The following is a 17,174-nucleotide window of genomic DNA, read 5'->3' as shown; positions in this document are numbered from 1 at the left end:
TTTCCTTACAGCTGACTTAATAAGTAATCTATTATACTAGGAGAGAATGATCATTGTATTCATAGCTATAGTCATTAACTGAAACAGAAACAGCTGTGGAGGAGGCTTAAAATGCGGTGAGGGACAGACAAACTACAAAGGTGAGGTTATGGAAGACAGTTTTTTTTCTATATTATTTTTTATTATTTGTTAATTGAAATTAATGAAAAAATAAACTACGGTATTAACACTTCTAGTTTTGGAAAATTCTTACTTTACAGCTTTACATTTTTTCACACCTGCCTAATACTTTTGCAAAGCTCTGTTTGCATGTATGCAGTAACATAAATAGTTGACTGGTGAATGTTTCCTTACAGGTGGCTTAATAAGTAGTCAATTATACCCGGAGATAATGATTATCGTATTCATATGTACAGTCTAACTGAAACAGGAACAGCTGTGGAGGAGGCTTAAAATGCGGTGAGGAACAGACAAACACTACAAAGGTGAGGATGTGGAAGACGGGGGGTTTTTTATTTCTCATATTTCTCTTTTGTTCATTCACTTTGCATTTTATTAATTGATAAAAATAAACTACTAACACTTGTTGTATTGGAAACTTCTTACTTTACAGCTTTACATTTTTGTTCACACCTGCCTAATACTTTTGCACAGTACTGTTTGTATGTATACAGACATAAATAGTTGATTGGTCAGTGGTTCCTAATTTTTTCTGGGATGAAGTCTTCATTAAAGGGGTTTTCAAAATTGATGATCATCAACATCATATGAGTGGGGGTCTGACTTTAGCATTTAAAGGGGTCACAGCGCTCCTGCAACAGATGCATCCCCATAGAGTCTATGACTCATTCACTTGGATATTGGCAAAGTTTATGGTTTTGTGGTCTATGGAGCCATGGTCTATGCCAGGGGTCTCAAACTCGGCTGGGTGTATGGGCCGCACACATGAAAAAAATAATTTGAGGGGCCGCATTCCTTTCAGGACAAAGTGACATTGGTAATGGTACCATTTTTTTCTTTCTATACACCCTTGAATCCCTTTTTTTGAACATTTTTCATTTGTCCATTATAACAAATGTGGTGTGTGTATGTATGTATATATATATGTATAATATATCTCTACATACATACACACTTATTTTTTACATTTTTTCCCCTTTTTGTAAGTAATACAGTTTTACAATAACCACTGCATAGTAATTTTGGCCAACATCTTGTAGTAATGTGCCCCATCTTGTTTCCCATTCTGTAAAAATGTGTGCATCCTTGTCCCCTTGTAGCAATGTGCCCCAGCCTCAGCTAACACACACACACACACACACACACACCCACCCTGTGCAGCCTCAGCTAACCCCCCCCCCCACACACACACACACACAAACACACACCCCCACCCTGTGCAGCCTCAGCTAACACACACACACACACACACACCCCCTGTGCAGCCTCAGCTCACACACACACAGACACACAGACACACACACACACACCCCCACCCTGTGCAGCCTCAGCTAACCCCCCCACCCTGTGCAGCCTCAGCTAACACACCCCCCCACCCTGTGCAGCCTCAGCTAACACACACACCCCCACCCTGTGCAGCCTCAGCTAACCCCCCCCATTCTGTGCAGCCTCAGCTAACACCCCCCCCCCCACCCTGTGCAGCCTCAGCTAACACACACCCCCCCACCCTGTGCAGCCTCAGCTAACACACACACCCCTACCCTGTGCAGCCTCAGCTAACACACCCCCCCCACCCTGTGCAGCCTCAGCTAACACACACACACCCCCACCCTGTGCAGCCTCAGCTAACACACACCCCCCCACCCTGTGCAGCCTTAGCTAACACAGACCCCCCCACCCTGTGCAGCCTTAGCTAACACAGACCCCCCCACCCTGTGCAGCCTCAGCTAACGCACACCCCCCCCACCCTGTGCAGCCTCAGCTAACACACCCCCCCCCACCCTGTGCAGCCTCAGCTAACACCCCCCCCCCCCACCCTGTGCAGCCTGAGCTAACACACACACACACTCTGTGCAGCCTCAGCCAGCAACAGAAACACACACACCACACACACACACACATGAAAACATTCTTCTCACCTGCTGTCAGCGGCATGCAGGCACGTGGACTCGGTGAAGCCTCAGCTACCACACACACACACACACACACACACACACACACACACACAGTGCAGCCTCAACCAGCAACACAGAACCCCACACACACGAACACATTCTTCTCACCTGCTGTCAGCGGCACGCAGGCACGTGGACCCGGTAATGATCACAGCTGCTGTCATCGCTGAACTTTCGGCCGGCGCGTGCAGAGCAGTTCTCACTGCACAACAGCCACAGGCCAATCACAGGCAATCATCTGAGGTCATATGCAGCAGGTGCTTGCCTCTGATTGGCAGGCGGCTGTTATTGCGTTCTGCAGCGAGAACTTCACTGTGCGCGGCAAAGACAAAACTGTAGGCTGAAATAAATAACTGGCAGCTGCGGCCCCTGCACCGGTCGCCATCTTTACCAGGTCCACGGGCCTGCGGGCCGCAAGAAGCCACCTGAAGGGCCGCATGCGGCCCGCGGGCCGCGTGTTTGAGACCCCTGGTCTATGCCATAGACCATGGCTCCATAGACCACAAAACCATTGCTTGTACAGCACTGCACCATATTTTTGGTATCACTTGGACTCATTCACTTGGATATTGGCAAAGTTTATGGTTTTGTGGTCTATGGAGCCATGGTCTATGCCATAGACTCTATGGCATAGACCATGGCTCCATAGACCACAAAACCATAAACTTTGCCAATATCCAAGTGAATGAGTCCAAGTGATACCAAAAATATGGTGCAGTGCTGTACAAGCAATGAAGGGCATCACCAGCCAAACTGACCGGTATCAAGAGTCAGACCGCCATTAATCGGGTATAGATGGCCTGATAGACTATCAATTTTAAAGAACTAGAAAACCCTTTAATCCAGTGTAATCTACTCTGCCCCATGACGACGTGCTTTACACATCCCTAGCAGCCATCTGGCATTGAGCACATCGGTCTTTAAGCTTTAAGTAATTGTCCCATCAATATAAAAACAAAACTCTGCTTGTACAGTAAAGAATCACGTTTCGCCCTTCTCCTCGTACAACTCACGTAAGGCTCCATCGTGGATAATAGCCGAGATGCTGCAGATCAGTTTGACGCACATTTCCGCCAGGGTGGGCATTGTCGCCATCTTGAAGGACTCCAGACACCGATAGTCCTCCATCTCCTCTCGGTGATGCACAGATATGGCGTCATTTCCATGAAAACCAGGCAGTTCCGAAAACTTTGGCAGCAGGACAAGCTACAGGGCATATAAATAAAGAGTGTGACTCTTTAAAAAAAAGCCATCATGCTGGGAGTTGTAGTTTCTCAACAGCTGGAGATCCTTTAGTTGGAGCCCACCTAAAAATACTAGATACTCGCATGCCTTTAGGAAATGAATCTGAATGTGGAATTCTGTCTGCAGTACTAATCCTGACCAGAAGGTGGCAGTGCTGTACCTCATCAATATTCGATGACAGTTTTTGGCTATTTTTTGGGCGTTACATTTATCTGCATAGTGACATAGACAAATACAATACAATATATGGTTTTAGTTCTATAATCACATTCTTAATAAAGCTGAGATCTGAATGACCCTTTAAGAGCAAATGTTATAGGGAAAATGCACTGGGTTGTGCACTAATAGTAGAGGAGGTGACAGCAGCTTTTATTACTTACATGGGGCCACATTTATCTCAGACTGTGTTATAAATCAGATTTGGGTTATACAAGAATGGAAAAACAGCGCCACACTTGTTTGCAGCTTGTGTCTGGTATTGCAGCTGAAACTCCCTAGAAGTAAGAGGGGAGAGGTTCGGTGGCAATATCAACAAAAACATTTTTTGAAAAAAAAAAAAAAGTGTCCATAACTGTAACCCTGACTGTTGGCAGTGCCAGGGCGGCCATCTTTCTCTCTCATCGTGGGAAACCTCTTTATCTCTCTCTAGTTTTTCCGAGCGGAAGAAATGATATTGTTTTTGCTTTCCTTTGATGCTGTAAATCAGACACAGCTCAGGCGTGCTCACACGGAAGGTGGCGGCGGAGGATATCGCCTGTTATCACAGACACTGAGCGTTATATGCATGGCCATGCTTTGTAGACATCATGTACATTCACTTTTTAGTTTTTTCTATACTCTAGTCACATCCAAAGCTGCTTTCAAACTTTGTGCTTCTGGTTATATCCTTCCCACCAGATAAATTTAGGTGAAACTGTGTCATCTTAATTCCCAAAATGCAGCAAAGTTGTAACTTCAGCTTTGGATGTCGCTGGAAGTAGATTAAAAAATAGGAGAATATTCGCCAAAGTTAAAAAAATTAAATAGATTTCACTCATTTAGGCTGGAGTCACACTTGCAATTAACTCGCACAAGTGCAATGCGAGAAAATCTCGCATTGCACTCGGACCAATGTTAAGCAATGAGGCAGCTCCCATCTGCTATTTTTTTCTCAGTCCAAATCGGACTGAGAAAAAAATTGCAGCATGCTACGTTTTGGTGAGTTTCTCGTGCGAGTCTCTCCAATGCAAGTCTATGGGTGCTTGAAAAAAAACGGATGTCACACGTATTTTCTAAATACATTTATCGCATGTTGCTGAAAACACTGGAAATGAGTGAGGTCTGTCGATGTCGGTCAATCTATATCACCGTCAGTCGGTCTCTCTCTCTCTATGTCTCCGGTCTCTCTCTCTGTCTGTCGGTCTATCCCTTTCACCCACTCTCTCATACTCACCGATCCCCGATCACCGGCGCGGCGCTGCATGGCTGTCACAAAGCTCCGGCGGCTTTTCCTCTTTTGAAAAAGCCGGCCGCTCATTATTCCATCTAGTATTCCCTGCTTTCCCCGCCCACCGGCGCCTATGATTGGTTGCAGTGAGACACGCCCCCACGCTGAGTGACAGCTGTCTCACTGCAGCCAATCACAGCCGCCGGTGGGCGGGTCTATATCGTGCAGTAAATTAAATAAATAAATAATTTTAAAAAAACGGCGTGTGGTTCCCCCCCAATTTTCTTCCCAGCCAGGGTAAAGTCATACGGCTGGAGGCTGGTATTGTCAGGATGGGGACCGCCACGTTATGGGGAGCCCCCCACTCTAAAAATATCAGCCAGCAGCCACCCGGTATTGCCGCATCCATTAGATGCGACAGTCCCGAGACTGTACCCGGCTCATCACGAATTGCCCTGGTGCGGTGGTAATCAGGGTAATAAGGAGTTAATGGCAGCAGCCATCTATTTTGTGTATGATTTAAAGCATATTTGTGTTCATTCTTTTCCATTTTTTTCAGTGTTTGAATGTGTAAACTTTATTTAGTAGTGTATTTGTATTGAAAACGCATCTGTCTTTAAGCACAGGAAATGCATGTAAAACGCGGTAAAAACGCGTCAAAAACGCATGCGTATTTCCAGCGTTTTTGTGGTCAAAACCAAATTTGACATTGACAAATTCTGCTAGAGGATGCGTTCATTTCTGCAATGTACTAGACGCAACGTGCGCACATGGCCTTAATGATGGAGGCTTCACAGGTGCAAGATAAAGCAATCACTCACACGCTACCACTAGTGGAGGGGGTGATGCTAGATGATAAAACGGCACACTAGTGGCGTGCATAGGGTGCTGTTCACACTTGTAAGTGCATGGTGTCCGGTTAGCAACCTATTGGTCACGCCCATACTATTTGATCAGGCGGGTGCCCGGACACTACCTGAGGCCTGCAACACACATCCGTTTAAAACGTGCGTGTTTGGTCCGTTTCCGTACATACTGGAGATACGACCAAACGTGCACATATGTTTTTTTATGTTTTAAGGCACACGTGCGTGTTATTTTATCTTCCGTGTGTTCGTGTGCGTCCCACGTTTTTTGCTCCGTTTGGCACGGAAGCATGTTCGTTTTTGGGACGGAGCACGCACACACGGACATAATGTTAGCCTATGGGAGTCCAAATAAAACGTTCCTTGCACGGATGTGTGGTTATGTTGTCCGTGAGAAATGTCCGTGTGTGATGCAAAATGTCGTTACTACATGTCGGAAAACAGAGTAGCGGGATGAGAATGAACTCGGGTGAACTTCACCCGACTTCATTGTCATGCCGCTGCTCTGTCTGTGTGCCGTGTACTGATTAGCGGTCACCTGTGAAGGATTCACCGGTGACCGCTAATCCCCCGAGTGACTGAAGTTTCCCCCCCTCTCTCATACTCGCCGATCCCCGATCCCCGGCGCGGCGCTGCACAGCATTCACACAGCTCCGGCGGCTTTTTCTACTTTGAAAAAGCCGGCCGCTCATTAAACAATCTCGTATTCCCTGCTTTCCCCGCCCACCGGCGCCTATGATTGGTTGCAGTGAGACACGCCTCCACGCTGAGTGACAGGTGTCTCACTGCACCCAATCACAGCAGCCGGTGGGCGTGTCACTATGGAGTATAGAAATAAATAAATAAATAATTAAAAAAACTGGCTGCGGTCCCCCCAATAAGCCAGATAAAGCCATACGGCTGAAGGCTGGTATTCTCAGGATGGGGAGCTCCACGTTATGGGGAGCCCCCCAGCCTAACAATATCAGTCAGCAGCCGCCCAAAATGGCCGCATACATTAGATGCGACTGTTCTGGGACAGTACCCGGCTCTTCCCGATTTGCCCTGGTGCGTTGGCAAATCGGGGTAATAAGGAGTTAATGGCAGCCCATAGCTGCCACTAAATCCTAGATTAATCATGTCAGGCGTCTCCCCGATATACCTTCCATGATTGATCTGTAAATTACAGTAAATAAACACACACACCTGAAAAATCCTTTATTAGAAATAAAAAACACAAACATATACCCTCGTTCACCAATTTAATCAGCCCAACAAAGCCCTCCATGTCCCGCGTAATCCAGGATGGTCCAGCGTCGCTTCCAGCTCTGCTGCATGAAGGTGACCGGAGCAGCAGAAGACACCGCCGCTCCTGTCACCTCCACGCAGCAAATGAAGAGAGCCGCGTGATCAGCTGAGCTGTCACTGAGGTTACCCGCTGTCACTGGATCCAGCGGTGGCCACGAGTATCCTCAGTGACAGCACAGCTGATCGCGCTACTCACCTCAGTTGCTGCGTGGAGCTGACAGGAGCGGATGTGTCTTCTGCTGCTCCGGTCACCTTCATGCAGCAGAGCTGGTAGCGACGCTGGACCATCCTGGATTACGCCGGACATGGAGGGCTTTTTTGGGCTGATTAAATTGGTGAACCAGGAAATGTGTTTGTGTTTTTTATTTCTAATAAAGGATTTTTGAGGTGTGTGTGTTTATTTACCGTAACTTACAAATTAATCATGGAAGGTATCTCGGGGAGACGCCTGACATGATTAATCTAGGATTTAGTGGCAGCTATGGGCTGCCATTAACTCCTTATTACCCCGATTTGCCAACGCACCAGGGCAAATCGGGAAGAGCCGGGTACAGTTCCAGAACTGTTGCATCTAATGTATGCGGCAATTCTGGGCGGCTGCTGACTGATATTGTTAGGCTGGGGGGCTCCCCATAACGTGGAGCTCCCCATCCTGAGAATACCAGCCTGCAGCCGTATGGCTTTATCTGGCTGGTATTAAAATAGGGGGGGACCGCACGCCGTTTTTTTTAATTATTTATTTATTTATTTTACTGCACAGTATAGACACGCCCACCGGCTCCTGTGATTGGGTGCAGTGACACAGCTGTCACTCAGCGTGTGGGCGTGTCTCACTGCAAGCAATCATATTTGCCGGTGGGTGGGGAAAGCAGGGAATACGAGATTGTTTAATGAGCGGCCGGCTTTTTCAAAATAGGAAAAGCCGCCGGAGTTTAGAGAACAGCCGTGCATCACCGCGCCGGTGATCGGGGAACGGTGAGTATGAGAGAGGGGTACTCCATTCAGTCACTCTGGTGATTAGCGGTCACCGGTGAGTCCTTCACGGGTGACCGCTAATGAGGACGCGACACAGACAGAGCCGCGGTATGAGGATGAAGTCGGGTGAAGTTCACCCGAGTTCATTCTCAGTGCGCGACTCTGTCTGCTGTCAGCCGGCATGTATCAACGACATTTAACATCACACACGGACATTTCACACGGACAACACAAACACATGTCAGTTAAGTTTCACACGCACACACGGCCATTCCACACGCACACGTGATTACCATACGCCGGACACACAGCGACCACACGTGCGTTATTTACGGACCAAAAAACGGATTACGGACATGAAAAACGGCCCGTATTACATGTGCGTGGTTATCAAGGACGTGTGTTTTAGGCCTAAGGTTGGAATCACACTTGCGAGTGTAAAATCAGACCGAGTCTCATGCTAGAAAGTAGCATGAGCTCTGTTCAAGTCTTGATCAGTGTGCAATGCAACAGCAATACGATTCTGTGATTTTTCAATTGATTGCAGTCCGTGTGCAATGCGTGTTTGATGCGTATGTTATTCGTTTTTATTCTCAGCAGCTATGTCATCTGCCATTCAGCTCTGCTACATGGCCGCTGACAGCAGACACAGACAGAGCCATGTAGCAGAGCTGAATGGCCGCTGACAGCAGCCACAGACAGAGCCATGTAGCAGAGCTGAATAGCCGCTGACAGCAGACCGAGCCATGTAGCAAAGCTAAATGGCCGCTGACAGCAGACACAGACCGAGCCATGTAGCAGAGCTGAATGGCCGCTGACAGCAGCCACAGACAGAGCCATGTAGCAGAGCTGAATGGCCGCTGACAGCAGACACAGACCGAGCCATGTAGCAGAGCTGAATGGCCGCTGACAGCAGCCACAGACAGAGCCATGTAGCAAAGCTGAATGGCCGCTGACAGCAGCCACAGACAGAGCCATGTAGCAGAGCTGAATGTCCGCTGACAGCAGACACAGACAGAGCCATGGAGCAAAGCTGAATGGCCGCTGACAGCAGACACAGACAGAGCCATGTAGCAGAGCTGAATGGCCGCTGACAGCAGACACAGACAGAGCCGCGCAATCAGAATGAAGTCGGATGAACTTCACCCGACTTCATTGTCATCCCGCGGCTCTGTCTGTGTGGCATGGCCCCTGATTTTTGGTCACCGGTGAATGCTTTAAATCATACACAAAATAGATAATTTTACTAAAAGATTAATGTGATCTAACATTTATGTATGAAATAATGTTAAATTATTGTTTTTCATTTTTTTTATAGTTGGACTATATGTGTGTGAAAAAGGAGACGTCATGACCTCACTATAAAGTAAAAAACGCCTGCTTTGAATTTGTCAAAAAAGCATGCGTTTTGCATCAAAAAAGCATGAAAAACGCTATGAATTTGTTTTATGATGCGTTTTGATCATTATCATTGACTTTAATGAGAGCAAAAGGCTGCCAAAATGGCAAAAACAATTGACGTGTTGCTTCTTCAAACGCTGAGATTTTGACAAATTTTCTGCATCTAAAACGCTGCGTTTCTAAAAGCATTGTGCGCACAAGAAAGCCATATTCTCCATAGACTTTGCCTAGAAATCCAAATGCATGCATTTTTGTATTAAAACGCTGTAGTTGAAAACGCTGCGGAAACGCATGAAAAGACGCAACGTGCGCACATGGCCTTAGTGGTTTGGCTGCATTCTGTCAGTGCATTAGATTTTTTGGCCTGGGCTGACTGGATTAGTTGCCCTTTTATTGCTGCAAGTATAGTTTTATAGGAACAAAAAAATCTGACTTTTTTTCCACCTTTGGAATGCAGGAGCATAGAGATACACTGCTGTGTACAGATGTATCTCTATATACCTGTGTAAAGATATTTCTCCATGTACCTGTATACAGATATATCTCTATGTTCCTTTGTACAAATGTATCTCTATGTAAAGGCCGCTTTACACGCTGCGATATCGGTACCAATATCGCTAGCGTGGGTACCCACCCCCATCTGTTGTGCGACACGAGCAAATCGCTGCCCGTGCCGCACAACATCGCCCAGACCCGTCACACGTACTTACCTGCCCGGCGACGTCACTGTGACTGGCGAACCGCCTCCTTTCTAAGGGGGCAGTTCGTTTAGCGTCACAGCGACGTCAAAGCAGCGTCACTGAACCGCCGCCCAATAGAAGCGGAGGGGCGGAGATGAGCGGGACGTAACATCCCGCCCACCTCCTTCCTTTGCATTTCGGCCGGGAGGCAGGTAAGGAGAGCTTCCTCGTTCCTGCGGTGTCACACGGAGCGATGTGTGCTGCCGCAGGAACGACGAACAACTTCGTTACTGCTGCAGTAACGATAATTGAGAATGGACCCCCATGTCCCCGATGAGCGATTTTGCACGTTTTTGCGACGATGCAAAATCACTCATAGGTGTCACACGCAACGGCATCGCTAATGCGGCCGGATGTGCGTCACAAAATCCGTGACCCCAACGACTTTGCATTAGCGAAATCATAGTGTGTAAAGCCCCCTTAACTGTGCACAGATGTATCTATATGTACCTGTGTACAGATGTATCTCTATGTTCCTCTGCACAGATGTATCTCTATTTACCTGTGTACAGATGTATCTCTATGTTCCTCTGCACAGATGTATCTATATGTAACTGTGTACAGATGCATCTCTATGTTCCTCTGCACAGATGTATCTACATGTACCTGTGCACAGATGTATGTAACTGAACTGTGTACAGATGTATCTCTATATACCTGTGCACAGATGTATGTAACTGAACTGTGTACAGATGTATCTCTATGTTTCTCTGCACAGATGTATCTCTATGTACCTGTGCACAGATGTATCTCTATTTACCTGTGTACAGATGTATCTCTATGTTCCTCTGCACAGATGTATCTCTATTTACCTGTGTACAGATGTATCTCTATGTTTCTCTGCACAGATGTATCTATATGTACCTGTGCACAGATGTATCTCTATTTACCTGTGTACAGATGTATCTCTATTTACCTGTGTACAGATGTATCTCTGTTTCTCTGCACAGATGTATCTCTATGTACCTGTGCACAGATGTATCTCTATGTTCCTCTGCACAGATGTATCTACATGTAACTGTGCACAGATGTATCTATATGTAACTGTGTACAGATGTATCTCTATGTTCCTCTGCACAGATGTATCTATATGTAACTGTGTACAGATGTATCTCTATGTTCCTCTGCACAGATGTATCTATATGTAACTGTGTACAGATGTAGCTCTATGTACCTGTGCACAGATGTATGCAACTGAACTGTGTACAGATGTATCTCTATATACCTGTGCACAGATGTATGTAACTGAACTGTGTACAGATGTATCTCTATGTACCTGTGCACAGATGTATGTAACTGAACTGTGTACAGATGTATCTCTATGTACCTGTGCACAGATGTATGTAACTGAACTGTGTACAGATGTATCTCTATGTTTCTCTGCACAGATGTATCTCTATGTATCTGTGCACAGATGTATCTCTATTTACCTGTGTACAGATGTATCTCTATGTTTCTCTGCACAGATGTATCTCTATGTTCCTCTGCACAGATGTATCTCTATTTACCTGTGCACAGATGTATCTCTATGTTCCTCTGCACAGATGTATCTACATGTAACTGTGCACAGATGTATCTATATGTAACTGTGTACAGATGTATCTCTATGTACCTGTGCACAAATGTATGTAACTGAACTGTGTACAGATGTATCTCTATGTACCTGTGTACAGATGTATCTCTATATACCTGTGCACAGATGTATGTAACTGAACTGTGTACAGATGTATCTCTATGTACCTGTGCACAGATGTATCTATATGTAACTGTGTACAGATGAATCTCTGTGTACCTGTGTGCAGATGTATCTGTATGTGCCTGTGTACAGATGTATCTCTATGTACCTGTGCACAGATGTATCTATATGTAACTGTGTACAGATGAATCTCTGTGTACCTGTGTGCAGATGTATCTGTATGTACCTGTGTACAGATGTATCTCTATGTTCCTGTGCACAGATGTATCTCTATGTGCCTGTGTACAGATGAATCTCTGTGTACCTGTGTACAGATGTATCTGTATGTACCTGTGTACAGATATATCTGTATGTACCTGTGTACAGATGTATCTCTATGTGCCTGTGTACAGATGAATCTCTGTGTACCTGTGTACAGATGTATCTGTATGTACCTGTGTACAGATATATCTGTATGTACCTGTGTACAGATGTATCTCTATGTTCCTGTGCACAGATGTATCTATATGTAACTGTGTACAGATGAATCTCTGTGTACCTGTGTGCAGATGTATCTGTATGTGCCTGTGTACAGATGTATCTCTATGTTCCTGTGCACAGATGTATCTCTATGTGCCTGTGTACAGATGAATCTCTGTGTACCTGTGTACAGATGTATCTGTATGTACCTGTCTACAGATATATCTGTATGTACCTGTGTACAGATGTATCTCTATGTGCCTGTGTACAGATGAATCTCTGTGTACCTGTGTACAGATGTATCTGTATGTACCTGTGTACAGATATATCTGTATGTACCTGTGTACAGATGTATCTCTATGTGCCTGTGTACAGATGTATCTCTGTGTACCTGTGTGCAGATGTATCTCTGTGTGCCTGTGTACAGATATATCACTATGTACCTGTATAATCTGCTTCTGGGTTCCCTTCCTGCAATACAGGTCAAGATTACCAAATCATCCTATGTCTCTCAATCAGTGGCTCAATGGCAGAGCTGCTCAAATCGAGACACTCCTGCTGAATCCGGGACGGTTATAACTGAGGAGCGGGTGCTCCGTTTAGGATCATCCGGTATAGGCTAAAATGGACAGTCATTAGGTACATGTTTTTTGTGTTCCTGCTCTGGCAGACACAGCGAAGTGTATGTTATCTAGGGGAGGGTGCCCCTTTACAGAGGAGTCATTGCTGGCTCAGGACCACCCAAATAAGAATTGTGTACTTTATGGTGGTCCCATACTGGATCCTGGGTGCTTCATTCACACTCGGCTTATGATATGATGGCGGGGTACACTCCCCATATACAGTACAGGGCATAATGTAAAATTACCGAGTCCACGAGGATAAAATTCCCAGGATGACGATTCCCCGCTTCGAACCGCTGGAGTCGGATGGTTATCTCATACTGGTTGTTTGGCTCAAAGCAGAAAGGTTTTGGTAGGACGATATACCTGGAAATAGAGAAGAAATGTATATCACTCTGATGAATCCATGTAAACAAGACTCCTTCTATTCACCGACAGCAAGCAGAGACCTTACAATGGAGAACTATAGGGGGGTATATGAAAACAATTTGTTTTCCGTAGCAACCAATCACTGTGCAGCTTTCATTTCTCAAGAGGATCATATGAACTGAAAGCTGTGCGGTAATTGGTTGCTATGGACGACCAGGAGAGTTCCATAAATCTCTTATCACACAGAGTATTGCCCAAAACTCGCCGACTCTCATGACGGCGTAAGGCTCTGTTCACATTGCAGAGTCTGACACTCAGCCCGAGGGTTTCTCTAGTGTTTCTGATCAACTCAGGCAGGTCCGGGCGTCACCCTGTTGTGTGCTCGATCATAGTCAGGGTAGCAAGCGTTAACCTCTGCAAGCCTGCTCGTTAGGCTTCTTTGATCACATGTTGTAAGGAAGCCAATCACTTCTGCTCCTCTCATTTTTAGGCTGGAGGAAACCTTCTACCTATGCCAACTATAGTTTTTGCTGTGTTGGTCTGTGAGTTGTGGTGTCCCAGACTTGCTGGAGAAGAGTTGCTTTGTGCGTGGAGTTACCCATCCTTAGTTGTTTCCTCTCTGCTCTTTTTTTCCTCCTAATCTCTTATCGTGTTATTCCTCACTGTGTGCGCGCGCACTGTGTGACAGAGCTTTGGTTTGCCCTTTTTGTCTATTCCTGTGGGTTTAATCACACTCCTGTCCCGACCTTCCCTGGGGGGGAGGGGGAATCAGATCAGGACTGGTCAGAAGCAGGGCCAGGAAGGAGACTCAGACATCCCCACCATTAGGGGTATCTCTGAGAATAGGAATAGCACAGGGGCCCCTAGACTGAGGGTCAGTTTAACAACCTCAGTTTCCCGATATCTCCATAGTCCATCATGACAGTTGTCCATATAAACCAATCATAGGGCAGCTTTCATTTCTCAAGAGGAGAATATGAAATTAAAGCAACCAATCACTGTGCAGCTTTTAATTCTCAAAAGGAGAATATGAAATGAAAGCTGCTTCATGATTGGTTGCTAGGGACAACAAGGAGATTAGAACAGTGCATAGGTTTGATAAATGTTGTCCATAGCAACCAATAATAGTGCAGCTTTCATTTCTCAAGAGGAGAATATGTAATGAAAGATCTACCATGGTTGGTTGCTATGGACAACCAGGAGAGTTTCATAAATATCTTATATTAGAACAGTGCATAGCTTTAGTAAACGTTGCCCATAGCAACCAATCACAGCCCAGCTTTTATTTCTCAAGAGGAGAAGATGAAATGAAAGCTCTGCCATGATTGGTTGCTATGGACAACCAGGAGAGTTCAATAAATCTCTTATATTAGAACAGTGCATAACTTTAGTAAACGTTGCCCATGGTAACCAATCACAGCCCAGCTTTTATTTCCAAAGAGGAGAATATGAAATGAAACCTGCGCTGTGATTGGTTACTTAGGAGAACCATAAATCTTAACCATAAAGCTTTCCTATGATTAAAGGGGATTTTCTCCATTAACCCCTCTCCATGGGCTCCTCAGGGCATGGGCCTTTTAGGGGGTTCTTCGATAGTACTGTGAAATTGATGATGGGCTCCTGACTGTGTTGACACTTTGGGGAGGCTCTAGACCCAGCAGCTCACATCATTTCAAGATCCCCTCAAATTTTAGTCGTTTCCAAAAAATTTGGACCATCAGCAAATAGTTTACAGAAATATCACTATATTTCGTTAATTTCTTACCTTTCAGAATGGGGTAACTTTTCTTTGTACTTTTGCTCAAAAGGCAGCACGTTTCCACAGCGCGGGCTCATGGGTAACGTCTGCGACGACACGCTGATAACGGCTTCCCAATCCTCGGCAGTCTTCAGATAAGAAAAAAGTGCAAACAAATATGTAAATATACAACTCCAGCTTATCTACATTGTCTGAAGGAGCCAACTCTTGCTTTACACCGCAGCTCTGCTTTCTCAGGTTAATTAATTTGACCACATTGATGAACAGTTCTAATCACATTTCCATTTTCCCATTCCTCATCCATAGGGAGCAGAAGAAATATTCAAATTTAAAACTGACAACCATAATTTGGACACAGAAATGTAGTCTAAGCAATTGTCACTTCCCTTCCCCCGCTCTTAGTGCATTATTCACCATCGGACGATTCTGTTACCAAAATAATATACCTCCGGCTCGTATCGGATCATGATGTCGTAGTCCATCGGGTACGGGATGTTGTCGACGTGAAACAAGAGCCCGGCTCCATCTCTGACTCTGGCAAATCCCGGCCCAGTCCAGGTGATCATGTGATCGGGCGAGTGTTCGCGGCGGATTATCTCCTTGTCTGGCTGCAGGCGACATGAATGGGAGATGGATTTCATCAGAGTGGAGATGATGGCATCGCCTCCTGACACGAGCTCAGAACTGTCTGATATTCTGTGTACATAAGACGCCGAGGATTTACAGGCAATTACATCAGGGGCGTTGGCTGAACACCTGGATGCCGGAGATTTCACGCTGCATCTCGAGGAGGAATCGCCATTCAGAGGCAACTATAAGGAATTGTGCAGCATGTATGTACACAGAGATTCCACCAGCAGAATAGTGAGTGCAGCTCTGGAGTATAATACAGGATCAGTACAGGATAAGTAATGTAATGTATGTACACAGTGACTGCACCAGCAGAATAGTGAGTGCAGCTCTGAAGTATAACACAGGATATAACTCAGGATCAGTCCAGGATAAGTAATGTAATGTGTGTACACAGTGATTCCTCCAGCAGAATAGTGAGTGCAGCTCTGGAGTATAACACAGGATATAACTCAGGATCAGTGCAGGATAAGTAATGTAATGTATGTACATAGTGATCCCTTCAGCAGAATAGTGAGTACAGCTCTGGAGCGTAATTCAGGATAAGGGACTGCGCTATGTAATCTATGTACTCAGTGACTCCTCCAGCAGAATAGTGAGTGCAGCTCTGGAGTATAATACAGGATGTAACTCAGGATCAGTACAGGATATGTAATGTAATGTATGTACACAGTGACTGCACCAGCAGAATAGTGAGTGCAGCTCTGGAGTATAATAAAGGATGTAACTCGCAGTCAGTACAGGATATGTAATATAATGTATGTACACAGTGAGTGTAGCTCTGGGGTATAATATAAGATGTAACGCAGGATAAGTACTGTATGTATATAGTGATTTCTCCAGAAGAATAGTGAGTGCAGCTCTGGAGTATAATACAAGAGGTAACTCAGGATCAGTACAGGATCAGTAATGTAATGTATGTACAAAATCACTGCACCAGCAGAATAGTGAGTGCAGCTCTGGAGTGTAATACAAGAGGTAACTCAGGATCAGTACAGGATCAGTAATGTAATGTATGTACACAGTGACTGCACCAACAGAATAGTGAGTGCAGCTCTGGAGTATAATACAGGATGTAACTCAGGATCAGTACAGGATCAGTAATGTAATGTATGTACACAGTGACTCCACCAGCAGAATAGGGAGTGGAGCACTGGGGAATAATACAAGATGTAACTCAAGATAAGTAATGTATGTACAAAATCACTGCACCAGCAGAATAGTGAGTGCAGCTCTGGAGTATAATACAAGAGGTAACTCAGGATCAGTACAGGATCAGTAATGTAATGTATGTACACAGTGACTGCACCAGCAGAATAGTGAGTGCAGCTCTGGAGTATAATACAGGATGTAACTCAGGATCAGTAATATATATATAAAATATTGGTACTTTCTGCTGTAGCTGGCGAGCTCTGCGGTGGGACGACCTCTGCTGCAGGACACGGATCGTCCTCCGATGGCGACGCAGTCTAACTTTCTTTCCATTCTGAATACCATTGAAGTATTCCACACAGTCTGTTGGAGCTTCTGGTTTGAGTTCACCCTAAAAAACATAAATGGAAT

The 17,174-nt window shown here is 45.4% G+C and overlaps 1 protein-coding gene and 1 long non-coding RNA gene across 4 annotated transcripts in view; one reads left to right on the top strand and one right to left on the bottom strand.

Annotated features, from left to right (window-relative positions):
• LOC142249672 (laminin subunit beta-1-like) overlaps nucleotides 1-17,174 on the bottom strand; it is a 102,101-nt gene that overhangs the window by 28,805 nt on the left and 56,122 nt on the right. For all 3 annotated transcript variants that reach the window (XR_012725087.1, XM_075321470.1, XM_075321469.1), the window contains exons 15-19: nucleotides 17,002-17,154; nucleotides 15,428-15,589; nucleotides 14,988-15,109; nucleotides 13,099-13,219; nucleotides 3,149-3,341 (exon numbers count right to left, since the gene is read on the bottom strand). Coding sequence is in view for 2 of the 3 variants with exons in the window: in XM_075321470.1 (XP_075177585.1) it covers nucleotides 3,149-3,341; nucleotides 13,099-13,219; nucleotides 14,988-15,109; nucleotides 15,428-15,589; nucleotides 17,002-17,154 (751 nt within the window). In the remaining variant the exon portion in view is untranslated. The remainder of the gene's footprint in view (nucleotides 1-3,148; nucleotides 3,342-13,098; nucleotides 13,220-14,987; nucleotides 15,110-15,427; nucleotides 15,590-17,001; nucleotides 17,155-17,174) is intronic.
• Nucleotides 399-17,174, top strand: part of LOC142249675 (uncharacterized) — a 34,906-nt gene continuing 18,130 nt past the window's right edge. The window contains exon 1 of the long non-coding RNA XR_012725089.1: nucleotides 399-485. This is a non-coding gene — a long non-coding RNA (uncharacterized LOC142249675). The remainder of the gene's footprint in view (nucleotides 486-17,174) is intronic.

This window comes from Anomaloglossus baeobatrachus, chromosome 8 (assembly GCF_048569485.1).
Source record: "Anomaloglossus baeobatrachus isolate aAnoBae1 chromosome 8, aAnoBae1.hap1, whole genome shotgun sequence".
Classification (NCBI taxonomy): Eukaryota; Metazoa; Chordata; class Amphibia; order Anura; family Aromobatidae; genus Anomaloglossus; species Anomaloglossus baeobatrachus.
This window is presented reverse-complemented; position numbering and strand designations above follow the sequence as displayed.